At 42.6% G+C, this 16,073-nt stretch overlaps 1 protein-coding gene across 1 annotated transcript in view; it reads left to right on the forward strand.

The window, feature by feature from the left end:
- Positions 1–3,799: 3,799 nt before the first annotated feature.
- The window catches only part of LOC306782539 (voltage-dependent calcium channel subunit alpha-2/delta-4-like), a gene marked incomplete at its 5' end in the record, with an annotated part of 70,632 nt that continues 58,358 nt past the window's right edge, over positions 3,800–16,073 (forward strand). The window contains one exon of the mRNA XM_079275949.1: positions 3,800–3,848. Coding sequence (XP_079132075.1) covers positions 3,800–3,848 — 49 coding nt within the window. The remainder of the gene's footprint in view (positions 3,849–16,073) is intronic.

A 16,073-nucleotide genomic window follows, 5' to 3' on the forward strand; every position in this document is an offset into this window, starting at 1 on the left:
AACTACATTTTACAGATGACATGTGAACACATCACGATAACGTTATAATGTACCTTCCGCCAGTACTCATGTTCACTGAGCAGAGCCTGAAGGCATCATCATGTAACTGAAGTGAACCTCCGTTGGTTAGCTGTTAGCGGTGCTGCTAACGTTACTAGCTCTCCTCTGATTGGTTGTTTACAATGAAACATGATCAGAGACTAGAAACACATGTTCTACTGAGTCAGTACAACTTTATTTACACTCTGATGGTTAACGATAAACTTTATTTACACTGATGGTTAACGTTAAACTTTATTCACACTCTGATGGTTAACGTTAAACTTTATTTACACTCTGATGGTTAACGTTAAACTTTATTCACACTGTGATTGTTAACGTTAAACTTTATTTACAGTGTGATGGTTAACATTAAAACTTTATTTACACTCTGATGGTTAACGTTAAACTTTATTTACACTGTGATTGTTAATGTTAAACTTTATTTACAGTGTGATGGTTAACGTTAAACTTTATTTACACTCTGATGGTTGACGTTAAACTTTATTTACAGTGTGATGGTTGACGTTAAACTTCATTTACACTCTGATGGTTAACGTTAAACTTTATTTACACTGTGATTGTTAACGTTAAACTTTATTTACACTCTGATGGTTAACGTTAAACTTTATTTACACTGTGATTGTTAAAGTTCAACTTTATTTACAGTGTGATGGTTCACGTTAAACTTTATTTACACTGTGATGGTTAACGTTAAGCTTTATTTACAGTGTGATGGTTAACATTAACACTTTATTTACACTCTGATGGTTAACGTTAAACTTTATTTACACTGTGATTGTTAAAGTTCAACTTTATTTACAGTGTGATGGTTAACATTAACACTTTATTTACACTCTGATGGTTGACGTTAAACTTTATCTACACTGATGGTTAATGTTAAACTTTATTTACACTGTGATTGTTAACTTTAAACTTTATTTACACTCTGATGGTTAACATTAACACTTTATTTACACTCTGATGGTTAACGTTAAACTTTATTTACACTCTGATGGTTAACGTTAAACTTTATTTACACTCTGATGGTTAACGTTAAACTTTATTTACACTCTGATGGTTAACGTTAAACTTTATTTACAGTGTGATGGTTAACGTTAAACTTTATTTACACTGTGATTGTTAACGTTAAACTTTATTTACAGTGTGATGGTTAACGTTAAACTTTATTTACATTGGTGGTTAACGTTAAACTTTATTTACACTCTGATGGTTAACGTTAAACTTTATTTACAGTGTGATGGTTAACATTAAACTTTATTTACACTCTGATGGTTAACATTAAACTTTATTTACACTCTGATGGTTAACGTTAAACTTTATTTACACTTTGATGGTTAACGTTCAACTTTATTTACAGTGTGATGGTTAACGTTAAACTTTATTTACACTCTGATGGTTAACGTTAAACTTTATTTACACTCTCATGGTTAACGTTAAACTTTATTTACACTCTGATGGTTAACGTTAAACTTTATTTACACTGATTGTTAACGTTAAACTTCATTTACACTGTGATGGTTAACATTAAACTTTATTTACAGTGTGATGGTTCACGTTAAACTTTATTTACACTGTGATGGTTAACGTTAAACTTTATTTACAGTGTGATGGTTAACATTAACACTTTATTTACACTCTGATGGTTGACGTTAAACTTTATCTACACTGATGGTTAACGTTAAACTTTATTTACACTGTGATTGTTAACGTTAAACTTTATTTACACTCTGATGGTTAACATTAACACTTTATTTACACTCTGATGGTTAACATTAACACTTTATTTACACTGATGGTTAACGTTAAACTTTATTTACACTCTGATGGTTAACGTTAAACTTTATTTACACTCTGATGGTTAACGTTAAACTTTATTTACACTCTGATGGTTAACGTTAAACTTTATTTACAGTGTGATGGTTAACGTTAAACTTTATTTACACTGATTGTTAACGTTAAACTTTATTTACAGTGTGATGGTTAACGTTAAACTTTATTTACATTGGTGGTTAACGTTAAACTTTATTTACACTCTGATGGTTAACGTTAAACTTTATTTACAGTGTGATGGTTAACATTAAACTTTATTTACACTCTGATGGTTAACATTAAACTTTATTTACACTCTGATGGTTAACGTTAAACTTTATTTACACTTTGATGGTTAACGTTCAACTTTATTTACAGTGTGATGGTTAACGTTAAACTTTATTTACACTCTGATGGTTAACGTTAAACTTTATTTACACTCTCATGGTTAACGTTAAACTTTATTTACACTCTGATGGTTAACGTTAAACTTTATTTACACTGATTGTTAACGTTAAACTTCATTTACACTGTGATGGTTAACATTAAACTTTATTTACAGTGTGATGGTTAACGTTAAACTTTATTTACACTCTGATGGTTAACATTAAACTTTATTTATATTGTGATGGTTAACGTTAAACTTTATTTACACTCTGATGGTTAACGTTAAACTTTATTTACACTCTGATGGTTAACGTTAAACTTTATTTACACTCTGATGGTTAACGTTAAACTTCATTTACACTGTGATTGTTAACGTTAAATTTTATTTACAGTGTGATGGTTAACATTAACACTTTATTTACACTCTGATGGTTAACGTTAAACTTTATTTACACTGATGGTTAACGTTAAACTTTATTTACAGTGTGATAGTTGACATTAAACTTTATTTACACTGTGATGGTTAACGTTAAACTTTATTTACACTCTGATGGTTAACGTTAAACTTTATTTACACTCTGATGGTTAACGTTAAACTTTATTTACACTCTGATGGTTAACGTTAAACTTCATTTACACTCTCATGGTTAACGTTAAACTTTATTTACACTCTGATGGTTAACGTTAAACTTTATTTACACTCTGATGGTTAACGTTAAACTTCATTTACACTCTCATGGTTAACGTTAAACTTTATTTACACTCTGATGGTTAACGTTAAACTTTATTTACACTCTGATGGTTAACGTTAAACTTCATTTACACTGTGATTGTTAACGTTAAACTTCATTTACAGTGTGATGGTTAACGATAAACTTTATTTACAGTGTGATGGTTAATGTTAATCTGTGATCAGTACGGATCAACAGTGTATGACAATATATATTTTGGAAGACAACTATTTGAGAAAGCACGTCACAATGCAGAGTATGATGCTGTGAAACAAAAGACATGAATCTTTATGGTGTTAGTGTCTGTGTCTCTCCTCATTGGAACATCAAAACACAGACGCTGGCGCTCAGGTGACGGTTCAGCTCATAACCAGTTAGGACACAAAGTCGTGGATATTATGCACAAAAAATAGATATTCAAGACATTCATTTGACAGCCTCAGTACAGAAGTACGTCTTTGCACCTGATAACTGAAACAACTGCACGTTCCTTCAGAGGCCGTAAACATCTGCGTGCTGCGTTTACTGCCGGCTCAGACTTTACACTTGACTTTGGTGTTTTCCTGTCTCGGTAACCTTAGCCTCCCTCCTCCTCCTCCTCCTCCTCCTCCTCCCTTTTGTCCTCGCTGACCCGAAATTTACATTCTTCACCAATCCCCTTTAAGCTGGGAGACCAAGACGCTCTCATCCCCCCCGATCAAAACAGAGCTGTTGACACGTCCGACACAGTTTGAGCTCCTCGGCTCCTCTAATTGGCTCGCTGAGAGGAAAGAGATGTGCTGAGATGATCAGAGGGGGAAAGAGCTAAGATGGCCGCCGGGACGGAGAACAGCTTCATTAGGAGAGGGAGGGTCAAAGGTCAGGGAAGATGGGAGGAGGAACAAAACACCTGCAGAGTGACCGGCTGCTCCTAAACACTACAATCTGGTTTAAATACTCAGCAGCTAATCGGCAGTTTGACTCTAATATTATTGAATTAAGAACAAGTATTTTTTATTAACATAGTGTTTTAAGTTAGAACTGCAATCTAAATACTTCATACTTCATAATGTGAAACCCATTCAGTCTTATATAATCATCTCAGTAGTTTTGTCGTTCACATTTAGAAGTTTTATTACTTCTGTTTGTTTTTTGTCGACAGGTTTACGCCATAAAATACGTCTTTGTGTTGAATCAAAGGCATTCATGATGAGGGATACTGTTCCTTTGCACTATTGCTTTTTTAATGCTATTGTTTTTGAATAAAATATTCTCCTTAATGTTTTAAGTATGTTTTGTAATAACGAGGAGTTTCAAAAACAACAACGAAGATCCGAATCCCAGAATGGAAAAACCGAACACCCACCCAATTTGGGTACCTTTAAATGTAAAGTGATGCATGCTTGACTATAGTATTTGGGATAAATTAGGAAATTGTGGTGATTTCCAAAAATTGGCAAAAACTAAATTGTAATAATTTGCATTCACAAGGTTGTAAATTGTGAAAACATAGTTTCCAGAACTAGTGGAGCAGAAGAGGACGTTGCTGCTACAATCTGCTCTTCTGTTGAATGTGTTGTGGTTGTTTCTCCTGGTGGCTGCTGGGAGACGTAGTTCTCTGCTCCGTCTGCCTCCCGTCATCTCGTTACAACATCCAGCTGGGAGACGTTCGCCAGCAGAGCTGCTGCACGTCAACACTCGTGAGACTACTACAGCAAACGTGCACCTCCAGAGAGCCTCTGAGCAAGGCAGCGCCTCCAGAGAGCCTCTGAGCAAGGCAGCGCCTCCAGAGAGCCTCTGAGCAAGGCAGCGCCTCCAGAGAGCCTCTGAGCAAGGCAGCTCCTCCAGAGAGCCTCTGAGCAAGGCAGCAGCTTTCACCTGCTGATGTATCTAGTTTCCTGACGTGTCACATTTACTCAATTAAATAAAATGTGATTGTTTTGTTGTTTTCATTGAGAGTGATGATAGAGTTGGATGCTGTTGGCTGCAAGTTTCGGTCTTCAAAATAATGAAAATATTGAGTGTTGGACAGCGAGATGTGGGTGAAATGAAATATCAGAATATTCTTTATCAAATACCTGGTTTCTGATGTCAGACGAGCAGTTTGACGTCGTCTCCTTTAACTTCTTATTTCTCTGTTTTCTGACGTCTTTTTATCGTTCATTCTGTTTTCATCTCTGTGAGAACAGAAGTTGGGCTGATGTTTTCATGTTTGTGCTGCTGCAGTGCCGAGGTACCACGACCCTCCTCCTCCTCTCATTATCCCGTGCAGATGTTCAGCACCGGGCCCTCGGCCGTATCAGGTGACCACAAATCTAATTGATATCAAAACTGTGGCGGGGGAAGCCTAAGCCCCTGTTGGCTCTCAGGTTACGGCCAGCTATAAGCTCCGGGCCCCGAACTTCTGACAGCCACTTTCACCATGAAACATGCACTGTCCTCACTTCAAAGGAGCACAGAACACAACCCAACTCGTCCCACCGCCACCTAGGGAGAAACCCCGCCAGAGCCGGCGTGTTTCCACAGCGCTGCGACCCGCTTGATTCATCACGCTGGGAGTGGAGGGGGCCGAAACAAAAGCATTAATAAGCGAGTTTTAATACGGGGAAAAGGATCCGAGGCGAGGAATTACAACGCAGCTGAGAGGAGGCAATTGGAAAGCTTAAGGAGAGGATATGATGGTAATGACTCTAAGGCCACATAATCCTCCCCATCTGGGCCACGCCGATTGTTTGATATGTTTACGGTTGATGATCAGCACTAATAGCTTTGTTATTTTCTTATGGGATGGTTATGAATGGAGCCTGGGAAGTGTCTGCTGATTTGTTTTGTTTTCATTTTGTTTTGGGCTCAGTTTCAGACGGGAGGAGCTTCTCTCTGAGGCGTCTGAAGTCAGGAGGTGATTCTCTCACGGTGGAGTTGAGTGGAAGCAGATGGAGTTCTGTGTTTAGCGGTGATCCTAGAGTCGATGCTACCCGACCCAAGTCACTCATCTGGACCCGAACCTGGTCCTGGACCCGAACCTGGTCCTGGACCCGAACCTGGTCCTGGACCAGCTGCTTCTAGTTCAGAGACCGTTTTATAACAGCTGACGATACAGAAACCGATCTACCAGTGTGTTAAAAACAACAACAATAAGACTAATAATAATGATGATATCAGTAATAACAATGACAACAATGATGATAAAAATAATAAAAATTATGACAATAATCATCTAAGAATATTGATAATAAAAATTCAAATACTCATGTCAACTATTAAATGTTAAGATGTCGGGAACAAAGTTATTGTTCAGTACTCGTATTGGTACTGTCGTGGAAAGTACTCAGTGGTCTTTTTGAGTACTTAAAGAAGTGGTATCGGAGTATCCCTCCAAATGTGACGTTATTTCCGTTGGTAAATCTCTCACTACTACTATTGTTAAAAAAGGCCTTATTGTGATGATTGACAGGCCTATCAACAGTGGGCGGGGCTTAGCGAAGGTCAAACCCCGAAGACAGAAACAAAAATAAGCAGCACAGACTAGTTTCAAATGAAGCTTCTTTTTTAATTCTAAAGGTTTGCTGTTCAGCAGGAGCCCCAAATATCTGATGCCAGGGTGGTGTTCTCAAACACACCTCCAGAAATAGTTATAATGATTATTATAGCGCATGAACCGAGTGACATGTAGTCTGCTGACTTCTGCTCATGTTCAGTGAATTTATTCATTTGTTCATGATTCATTACAGGAAACATTTTAGCCTTAATCGTTTACCATTATTATACACTCAAATATACATTCAAATACTTTGTTTTGGTGCATTCAAGGACACGCTGATATCTGAGTTTTGACCCTTTGTGATGGAAGAAACGACGAAATCATTCCCGTCAAAACATGTTTCCTTATAATCTGTCTCTTGGGTTTGATTTACTGACATCATGTCACTGATACGGTGCTTTTAAGGCCTCAGAAGTCAGAGTGTTCCTGAACGCACCATCTGAAAATGTAATTTAAGACAAGAAAAAATGAAGTTGACTAAATGTAATTATCTATTTTTAAGGTCGACCTTTGCAGAAATGAACTGAAAAAACTTTACACTTCAAAAAAATGTGCGAGTGTGGATCCAGGAGTATTCTGGGATGTTCCCCGCTGGGTTGGGTTTCATCTCTGTGGTTTCCCTTTGGCCTACTTGTGTGATGGATGACTCTGTGACGCTATTTCAGTCTGGAGCGTCACACCGAGGGTCCGGCAGCCCGCGTATGAGACCTTTTCTCTGGGTATGTCGGGGCAGGAAGAGATGCGTCAGGACTCTCATGAACACGCAGCGTTACCCTCTTCTTCTTGTGCTCAAAATAACAAATGCTGCATGTTTAGTGGAAGCCAGAATAGAGTGCTAACGTATTTTTGTAGGCTAACAGGAAGTTAGCATCACACTGGTTCCCCTCCACTAAAAAGCTAATGGGATTCTTGCATTTGATTTTGGATTATTGCAGAAAATAATCTTGTTTATGATGAAGATATCTTCACGAATGAACTCCACCTTTATGATGTTTGAGTGTCGCATAAACCCGCTCAATCCAGAAACACTTTGATCTCCAGACGAGGAAACAGGAAGTGAACAAATACTGACTCGTTTCTGCTTTCGGGTCTCATTCCTGCAGAACTCTAGAAAGAATATTTCGAGTGTGAAATTTGCAGCATTTTGCACAAAGTATAACTCTAGATACTACAGTTTGTAATATTTGATAAGTGATTCTTGGTACCAGCCGTCCGCCGCATTGAGTCATGAATGACCTTCCATGTGTGTTATTCAAACAGAATGATGGTATGAAGTCAGATTGCATCCACTCGTATCACAAACCCGGGATAAAATCCTCCCCCGCTAACGGAACAACCTGACATGTGTTTGTATGATTCTCTCTGCCGTCTGATGAAGTGTGTCAGCGAAATGCCTGAAATGTAAAATGAGAGAGCGCTTTGTGTCCGAGCCAAATATCAAGAGCGTCACAAATCATCTCTCCGAGAGGCGTTTGAGTGCTGCTCGTTCAGCAGGACGCCGGTGGTGTTTGTGTAGGACGATGCTGAGACACAGACGGGGTTCATCCTCCGAACACACCGGGAGTAGTTTGTCCAGTTGATGTTTAAGGATCAACGTTTGTTTTGTCTCTTACTCTTACTGTTAAATGGAGAACATACTTAAAGGTGTATTTGTGATGGGCTGGAGTATTTTTATATTCAGAAAAACTGAAATGTAAAACAAATACACAGAAGCAGAAGAGTTTAGTGAACAAAATAAATGAAACGTTGGAACACAAACAAGAAGGACGTCACAAAACCAGAGACTAAAACCAGTGAAATTCAACAATTCTCGATACCCAATTCGATATCACGGTAAAAAAGAAAACTACAAATCTCATGTACTTCAACATCCACTCCTTTATTATCGTTTGCGTACTACAAATGTATTATTAATCCCTGATTCCTGGAATGTGCTGCCCACCGGCTGCTAACGGCTAACCGCTAACCGCTAACGGCTAACAAGCTCTCCTGCAGATTTCAGCACAGATTTATAACATTATAAAGGAAGTTTTCTCTGTCGTCTCAAGTCCTGATCCCGATCCTCAGGATCTACCGTAGACAAACGAGTACCGTCACGTTTTCAGAACATTTGGCATCTTTAAAATGTTATTAATTATAAAACGAGGTTTAGAGGGCGTTTGAAATGCAAAACAAAAACAAAACATCCTGACTTTTCAGACTCTACAAACACTGGATTCTACATTTCCCATCATGCATCTTTTTGTTAGACCCTCCTCTGTGCCTGGAATACACAAACATGTTCAGACATGCTTTTGTAGACGTTATCTGAAGCTTTATTGAGACTTTAACACCCTCACGGTTTGAATCCAGAGACTCAGTAGCAGCTCAGTGGTTCCCCCTGGAGGAGGAGCTGAGCACTGCAGCCGGCTTCATGAGTCCTCTGGCATGCTGGTAAATGTGTCCACTAATGCTCAGTAAGACCAAGGACATGCTGGGAATGTGTGACACACACACACACACACTCACACACACACACTCTGCAGGCCTCTCTCTGGGTTTATCAGTCCGAGACACGAGGACGAAATGTTTTGTCTGAATTTAAATTTAAAGAACCACCTGAACGTTTCGGCCCTCTGGTGCCTGATCGGCAGTTATGATGTGTTTTTATTCAGACTTTCTATAAATCATGAAGTAGCATCTCCTCTGGAATAGTCACGGTCTCTGGACCGGTCTCTGCTGGAGGATCTGGGTCTGTCCACGGTGGACCGGTCTCTGCTGGAGGATCTGGGTCTGTCCACGGTGGACCGGTCTCTGCTGGAGGATCAGGGTCTGTCCACGGTGGACCGGTCTCTGCTGGAGGATCTGGGTCTGTCCACGGTGGACCGGTCTCTGCTGGAGGATCTGGGTCTGTCCACGGTGGACCGGTCTCTGCTGGAGGATCTGGGTCTGTCCACGGTGGACCGGTCTCTGCTGGAGGATCTGGGTCTGTCCACGGTGGACCGGTCTCTGCTGGAGGATCTGGGTCTGTTCACGGTGGAACGGTCTCTGCTGGAGGATCTGGGTCTGTCCACGGTGGATCGGTCTCTGCTGGAGTCTGAGCTGAAGGAGGTTCTGGTGAACCTGCATGAGTTCATCTGGTTTCACCAGAATCCGACCCGGTGGCTCCGATGACGAGCATCAAGAACAACTCTATAGAAACAGACCATCTTCTCTCTGATGGTCTCTGTACTGATTCTACATCAAACCTCCTCTGAAACCAGGATACAGGTTTCTACCTGATCCTCAAATCTAATGATCTGATTGGACAGAAGGTACTTTCAACAGCAGTCAACTGATAACAAGCCACACGACCTCAACAACCCCAACACACACACACACACACACACACACACACACACACACACACACACACACACACTGCTATAAAACCTCTGGCAGCCTCCACCTGCCCCCCCCCCCCCCCCCTCCGATTGTACATCATGCCAACACTGGTGTGTGTGTGCGTGCGTGTGCGTGTGCGCGTGTGTGTGTGTGTGTGTTCAGGAGTCCATCTTGTTTTTGTATGCGCTCCGTGACATTTGTTCCTGCAGCTGAACATGTGCCGGACAATTTCCCGATTCTTCCAGCAGCGGACAGCTGCGGCGTGAATTACAGTAAAGCTGCTGCTTTTTGGGGGGATTAGGCTGCTGAAGTGTGTGTGTGTGTGTGTGTGTGTCTGTGTGTGTGTGTGTGGGGGGGGGGTGTGTGTGTGTGTGTGTGTCTCCTGGGACGCGTTAACCCCGTGCAGTCAGAGGTCCTCCAGGTCCTGGACCAGGATCTGAACGTTTAACTGTCTTTCTAACTCTTGAAACATAACTTTTATCTTTTTACCAAACTAAAGGAGGAGTTCTGCCCATTGACTTCCATTCAAAGTCACTTTTCATGACTTCATGTTCCACAAACTCACGAATGTCTTGTTGTCATCTCTGTTCAGCTCGACACAGTGAAGATCACCTCCACCTGGATGTGAGGCCGTGGGGACAGGTTGCTTTCTTTCATTTGTCAGAACGTTTCATAATTGACAAGGTTTTAATCAAACCGCTTTAAGACCGGACTCGACCCGGCAAACCCAGCAATGGACCAACTCTACTTTAACATAAGAGCACAGTCAGCAGATATGGTTCAGTTTGTTCGTCCCGTTAATAATGAGGGGAATCCTTGTGCTGCCCGGACCTCCTGAGTCGAGCTCGTCGATGCAAAGATGCAAATGGAGCGAGATCACGCCGGGCGCAGCGAAGAGGCGAATGACGCAACGCAAAGAACGCAAATACACAAAACTTGAGCGTCAGCGTTGAGATTCTCCTCCTGTCGTCACTGACGTGGTACGATACCTCGTATCAGTAGAGACCGGACGAACGATCTATAGACACGTAAACGATAGACGAGCGGTACGAACAGTAAACTCACGTATTTACGCCTCGATGACCAAGTGTTGAGTGTTGATGGAGCTGCTACAATGTTAGCTTAGCTTAGCGCCGATAGATCCGAACTCATTCAGAAAGATGTTTACTTGTCGTCTTCAGGAGAGAACTAACAAAAGATGAATTCAGACTTCATTCTCTCGTTATTTCAGCGTCACTTCCTCTCCGGTTATTGCAGTTAAATCACAGCAGAATAGTTTACTGCAGACTTTCTTTGCTCATTTATTAAAACATCAGATTGACACAAGTATTCAGAAGCCGCCTCCCACTCCTCCTGATCATCTGATCATCTTTGTTTCCTGTGTGTGGGGTCAGGGTTAGGGTCGATCACATGACCTCTTCATGATGTCTCACAGCTGAACCATTCAGTGTCCGGTTCAAACATTCAAAACGTGACAAACACAAGAAGCATTACGAGTGAACCCGAGTCATCGCCTCCCTGAGTGAACTGACCCTCTGGTTCAGTCTGCAGGGACCCGAGGAGGACCTGAGGTCAACACACTTCAGCCTCTTCACGCTTCAAAGACTCACAACTTTATTCATGTGTCGGTTGACACACACACACACACACGTGGAGTGATCTGGTCTCCCCTTCGTCCTCTTAATCCTCCACACGCGTTTGGTTTCCATTAAAAAGGAAACCACCACAGAAGAAGAGTCCTTCAGTGAGGATGCACAGACGTTCTGTGTCCCGACTGAACGCGCTCTGGCTCCTTTAACGGCCAATGAAACCTCGTCAGCTGTGAAAAGATCTTTGTTTTCCTGCTGATTATCGAGGACTCGCCCCACAAGCGGAAACCATCTGTTTGTGTTTGAGACGTGTTGTTTTCTCCGAGCGCCGTCCCAAAGCTAACGGCCTTTTATTCTTCAACGAGATGTTCTTTAACGAGATGTTCTTGAACGAGATGTTCTTTAACGCGCTGGGCGAGCGGCCGACACGAGGACGAGTTTACGAGTGACCACACGGGGAGGAAGCTTCACGGCCTCCGAAGACACGAGACCAAGAGGTGGGAAGAGGATCAGGACACGTCTCTGTGCTGATGTTTCAGGTTTTAACAGACGGACAACTGCTGCTGTTAGGGAGGTCCGGTTCTGGTTCATCAAACAGAAGAAGTGACAATCAGCCAAAGGGTCAGATCTTCTCCTCTTCATCGATGCTATGGCGGCTTGTCCCCCCCCCCCCCCATCCTCTCACAACTCTCGTTTTAACGTGACTCACTCTGTTGAGTGAGTCACGTTAAAACGAGAGTTAAAACATCTCAAATGTTGTGTCGTCTGCTCTTTACTCGTTGTCTCCTCCTAAACAAAGGCCAGAACGGGTCTCCGTGGCCACGGTCCAGTAGGAATGTTTGACGTTGTCCAGTTCAACCTGAGGAACCGTCACACCGTCGAGGAACCAACAGTCCAACAGTGACGTGACGTGACAGGTGGCGTCACGGAGGCCGAGCAGCAACTATTGGCTCGACGGCGGCAGATAAATAATAAACCAACTGTGAGCCGAGGAACAGAGAACAAGAAGCCGGAGGAGGAGGAGCCTCTGCTCTCGCGGTTTGGCACACATCGATCAGGCCTCGGATTGTTAATTGAACAGATGTCGCCGTGAATATTCCGACTTTTGAGCAACGCGATCCGGCCGGCGGTGATGTAATACGTGGAGGGATCAGCCAATGAGCTGGAGGAGCCAGTCACCATGTTCTTTATGTCTTGTGTGCTGTCATACAGATACAATGAGAGGGGATCACAAAGCATTGTGGGTAAGATGCAAGTCTCTTGATGAGCGTCCATCTCGGAGGTGGGAGGGGCTTATGTGTCGCCCACTTTGCGAGTGAGATTGACAGCTGCTGGTTCTTCGGCTCACAACTGTGACACGTTCCGTCTCAACCCGCCGGCGGCTGCAGCGGGACACTCGGCGGTGACGTGAGCTGTCGGTCCTCCCGAGGCCGGAGCGTGCCAGGCGACAGCTGCAGGGATCAGGGCCCCCCCCCCCGCCCCCCCACCCCCAAAACCAGCACCCATCTCACACACACACACACACACACACACCCCTCCATAACCCTCCATCCACGGCAGGCCACGCGGGGAAACCTCCTCCTCAATACGACCATTGTTCATCTAAGCCCTCCATATCAGAGGGTTAACGACCCTCCATCTACACACACACACACACACACACACACACAGACACACAGACACACACACACACAGACACACAGACACACACACACACAGACACACAGACACACGCACGCACGCACACGCACACACACACACACACTCGCAGACACACACACACACAGACACACAGACACACGCACGCACGCACACACACACACATGCGCGCACACACACACGCACACACACACACGCACACACACACACGCGCACACACACACGCAGACACACACACACACATGCGCGCACACACACACACACACACACACACACACACGCAGACACACACACACACATGCGCGCACACACACACACACACACACACACACACGCAGACACACACACACACATGCGCGCACACACACACACACACACACACACAGCAGTGCGGTGTGTGTTAGCATGAAGCTGAGGATGATGGACTGGACCTTGATGGCTCGGCAGCTGTTTGCTGTGTCGAGAGAAACCACCGTTCAAAACACACGAACATAAACAGCAGAGAAGAAGAAAAACACTGACGTTGAAGTGGAGAAGTTATTAACAACCGTCATCATCTCCCTCCTTTATGTATTTATGTTTTGCAGCCGTTGGTTTCAGATCAATAAACATTTTGGACTAAAATATATTCATATTTGAGGAGCTGGAACAAGTCAATGTTTTTGCTTGAAAAATGACTTTAAAGATGAATTAATTCTGAAAATGTATTTTGACGACTTGCGTCGCCTGTCCTCTATCTTCTGTCAACGTGAGAATGAAGTTATAAATCTTCTTCATACCACTAGTTCCACAACGTCTGTGCAGATGACACGTGTTCTCTGATTGGCTGCTCGGTCGGTGTTTCCTGAAAGTGAGAGTTGTGTTTGCTGGATGGAGGTGATGTAACCATCTGACCTTTGACCCCCCCTGATGACCAGCGTACCACGCTGGGTGTCACAGTGGCGTGGCTTCACTGAGCATGTGCAGAAGTGTTTCTGAGCTGTGATCAGGGACTCGCTGCAGCTCCTTTTGAATCCAGATGGATTCTGCTGCTGATGACGTGTTCATTTTTCTTCTTGAATTTATTTGGCAAACAGGAATCATCTCAGAGTCGTGGTTAAAGTTGTGACACATACATGTGAGATGATGAAATGTGATTTTTAGGCTCTAGCGAGCTACAGTATCGGCAAAGCGTTCCAGAGATGGAGAGCAAATGTTGCTAATACGGAAAGCTAAAGTACAGGCGAGATGAGGAGATGACTCACTGGTGGCCTTTCTATCTGTAACCAGTTTAACGTTAGCATCAAAGCTAATAGCTTCTTATTTCGCTGGATAATTCCAGATTGCAGCGTTTAGGTTGGAGCCCCGGAGACGATGAGCTGCTAACAAGCTCTGCAGACGGACAAGCTAGCTGGTCACTGAAGCACTGAACCATGTGATTTACTCTCAGCTGTGACACTGAGACCACACTGTTACCAGATCCTCCATGACACCTCAAAGACCTGGAACCCGCCTCATCAGCACCTTACCCCACACACACACACACACACACACACACACACACACACACACACACACACACACACACACACACACACACACACAGAGTTCTGAGAAGTCTAAGTGGAGAATGTGCTGGTGTGAGGACTGAACTTTATAACCAGGATCATAAAAACGATGAACTTTTGTGTCTTAAAACCTGAACCTTCACTTCACCGCACTTTCATTTCTTTCATGACTTCTGTTGAATGCAAATATTCACATTAAACATGTGTAACCCATATATGTGTGTGTGTGTGTATATATTCTAGTGCGAGTTGCCTACACTCACCATGTTCCTGACAGATTAATAGTTCATGGGAATCAGATGTTTCCACATCTTGATTTATGATCATTCATGTTGTTGTGAAGGATTTGTCAGTTATGAAATGTTTGTTTTTTTATTCAAGCTTAATATTGAGCTTAATGTTCATACTCTCGAGGTGTTGTGATATAAAGGTATTGACGATAACCATTATATTCAAAAATACAAAAATGTACATGTTATTAATACACACGTGTCAATAAATAAACACTTTAATCATTTAATATGAACAGCTCTAGTTAGACTCGCTCTCTGTACTGTACAAAACACACGAAAATGAAGATTCATTTGAATAATAGCATTATGATTTTTTTCATCATTATCGGGAATTAAAGTAAAGATCTGATGTGAGATCTGGTATTTGTCAGTGTATATTTGTATATACTGCACATACGTATATGTGTGTTAGTGCTTAAGAAGTAACAACTCAAATAATGTGATTTAATCTGCATTATAATAGTCTAAAGAGGATCATTATATACAGTACGATACTGTATAAAGTACTTTAACTTTAATATTTAGTAAATCAAATCTTTAATGCAGGACTTTTATTCGAGTATTTTTACTTCTGACACGATGTACTGGATTCATTATAGTCTTAACTTTCTGCCTTTTATGATTATTTGATTTCTATATTGAGAGTTTTAGACTTTGCAGCAGAGATCGTCTGTGAGTGAGGAGGTTCAGTTTGATCCTCAGGTTCCTGTGAATGAGTCGTTGATGATAGTTGTGTGTGAGCTCTCTGACCACTAGAGGGAGCTGCTGCCTCAGTGCTTCACTGTGTCTCTGACCACTAGAGGGAGCCGCTGCCTCAGTGCTTCACTGTGTCTCTGACCACTAGAGGGAGCTGCTGCCTCAGTGCTTCACTGTGATTCTGACCACTAGAGGGAGCTGCTGCCTCAGTGCTTCACTGTGTCTCTGACCACTAGAGGGAGCCGCTGCCTCAGTGCTTCACTGTGTCTCTGACCACTAGAGGGAGCTGCTGCCTCAGTGCTTCACTGTGATTCTGACCACTAGAGGGACTGGACACTGAAACCTGTGAGTGTGTGTGTGTTTTACCATGTCAGGTGTCTGGTCTCTCTCTGTCTCTGTCGGTGTGTCTCTGTCTC

This window comes from Melanostigma gelatinosum (assembly GCF_949748355.1).
Source record: "Melanostigma gelatinosum genome assembly, chromosome: 1".
Classification (NCBI taxonomy): domain Eukaryota; kingdom Metazoa; phylum Chordata; class Actinopteri; order Perciformes; family Zoarcidae; genus Melanostigma; species Melanostigma gelatinosum.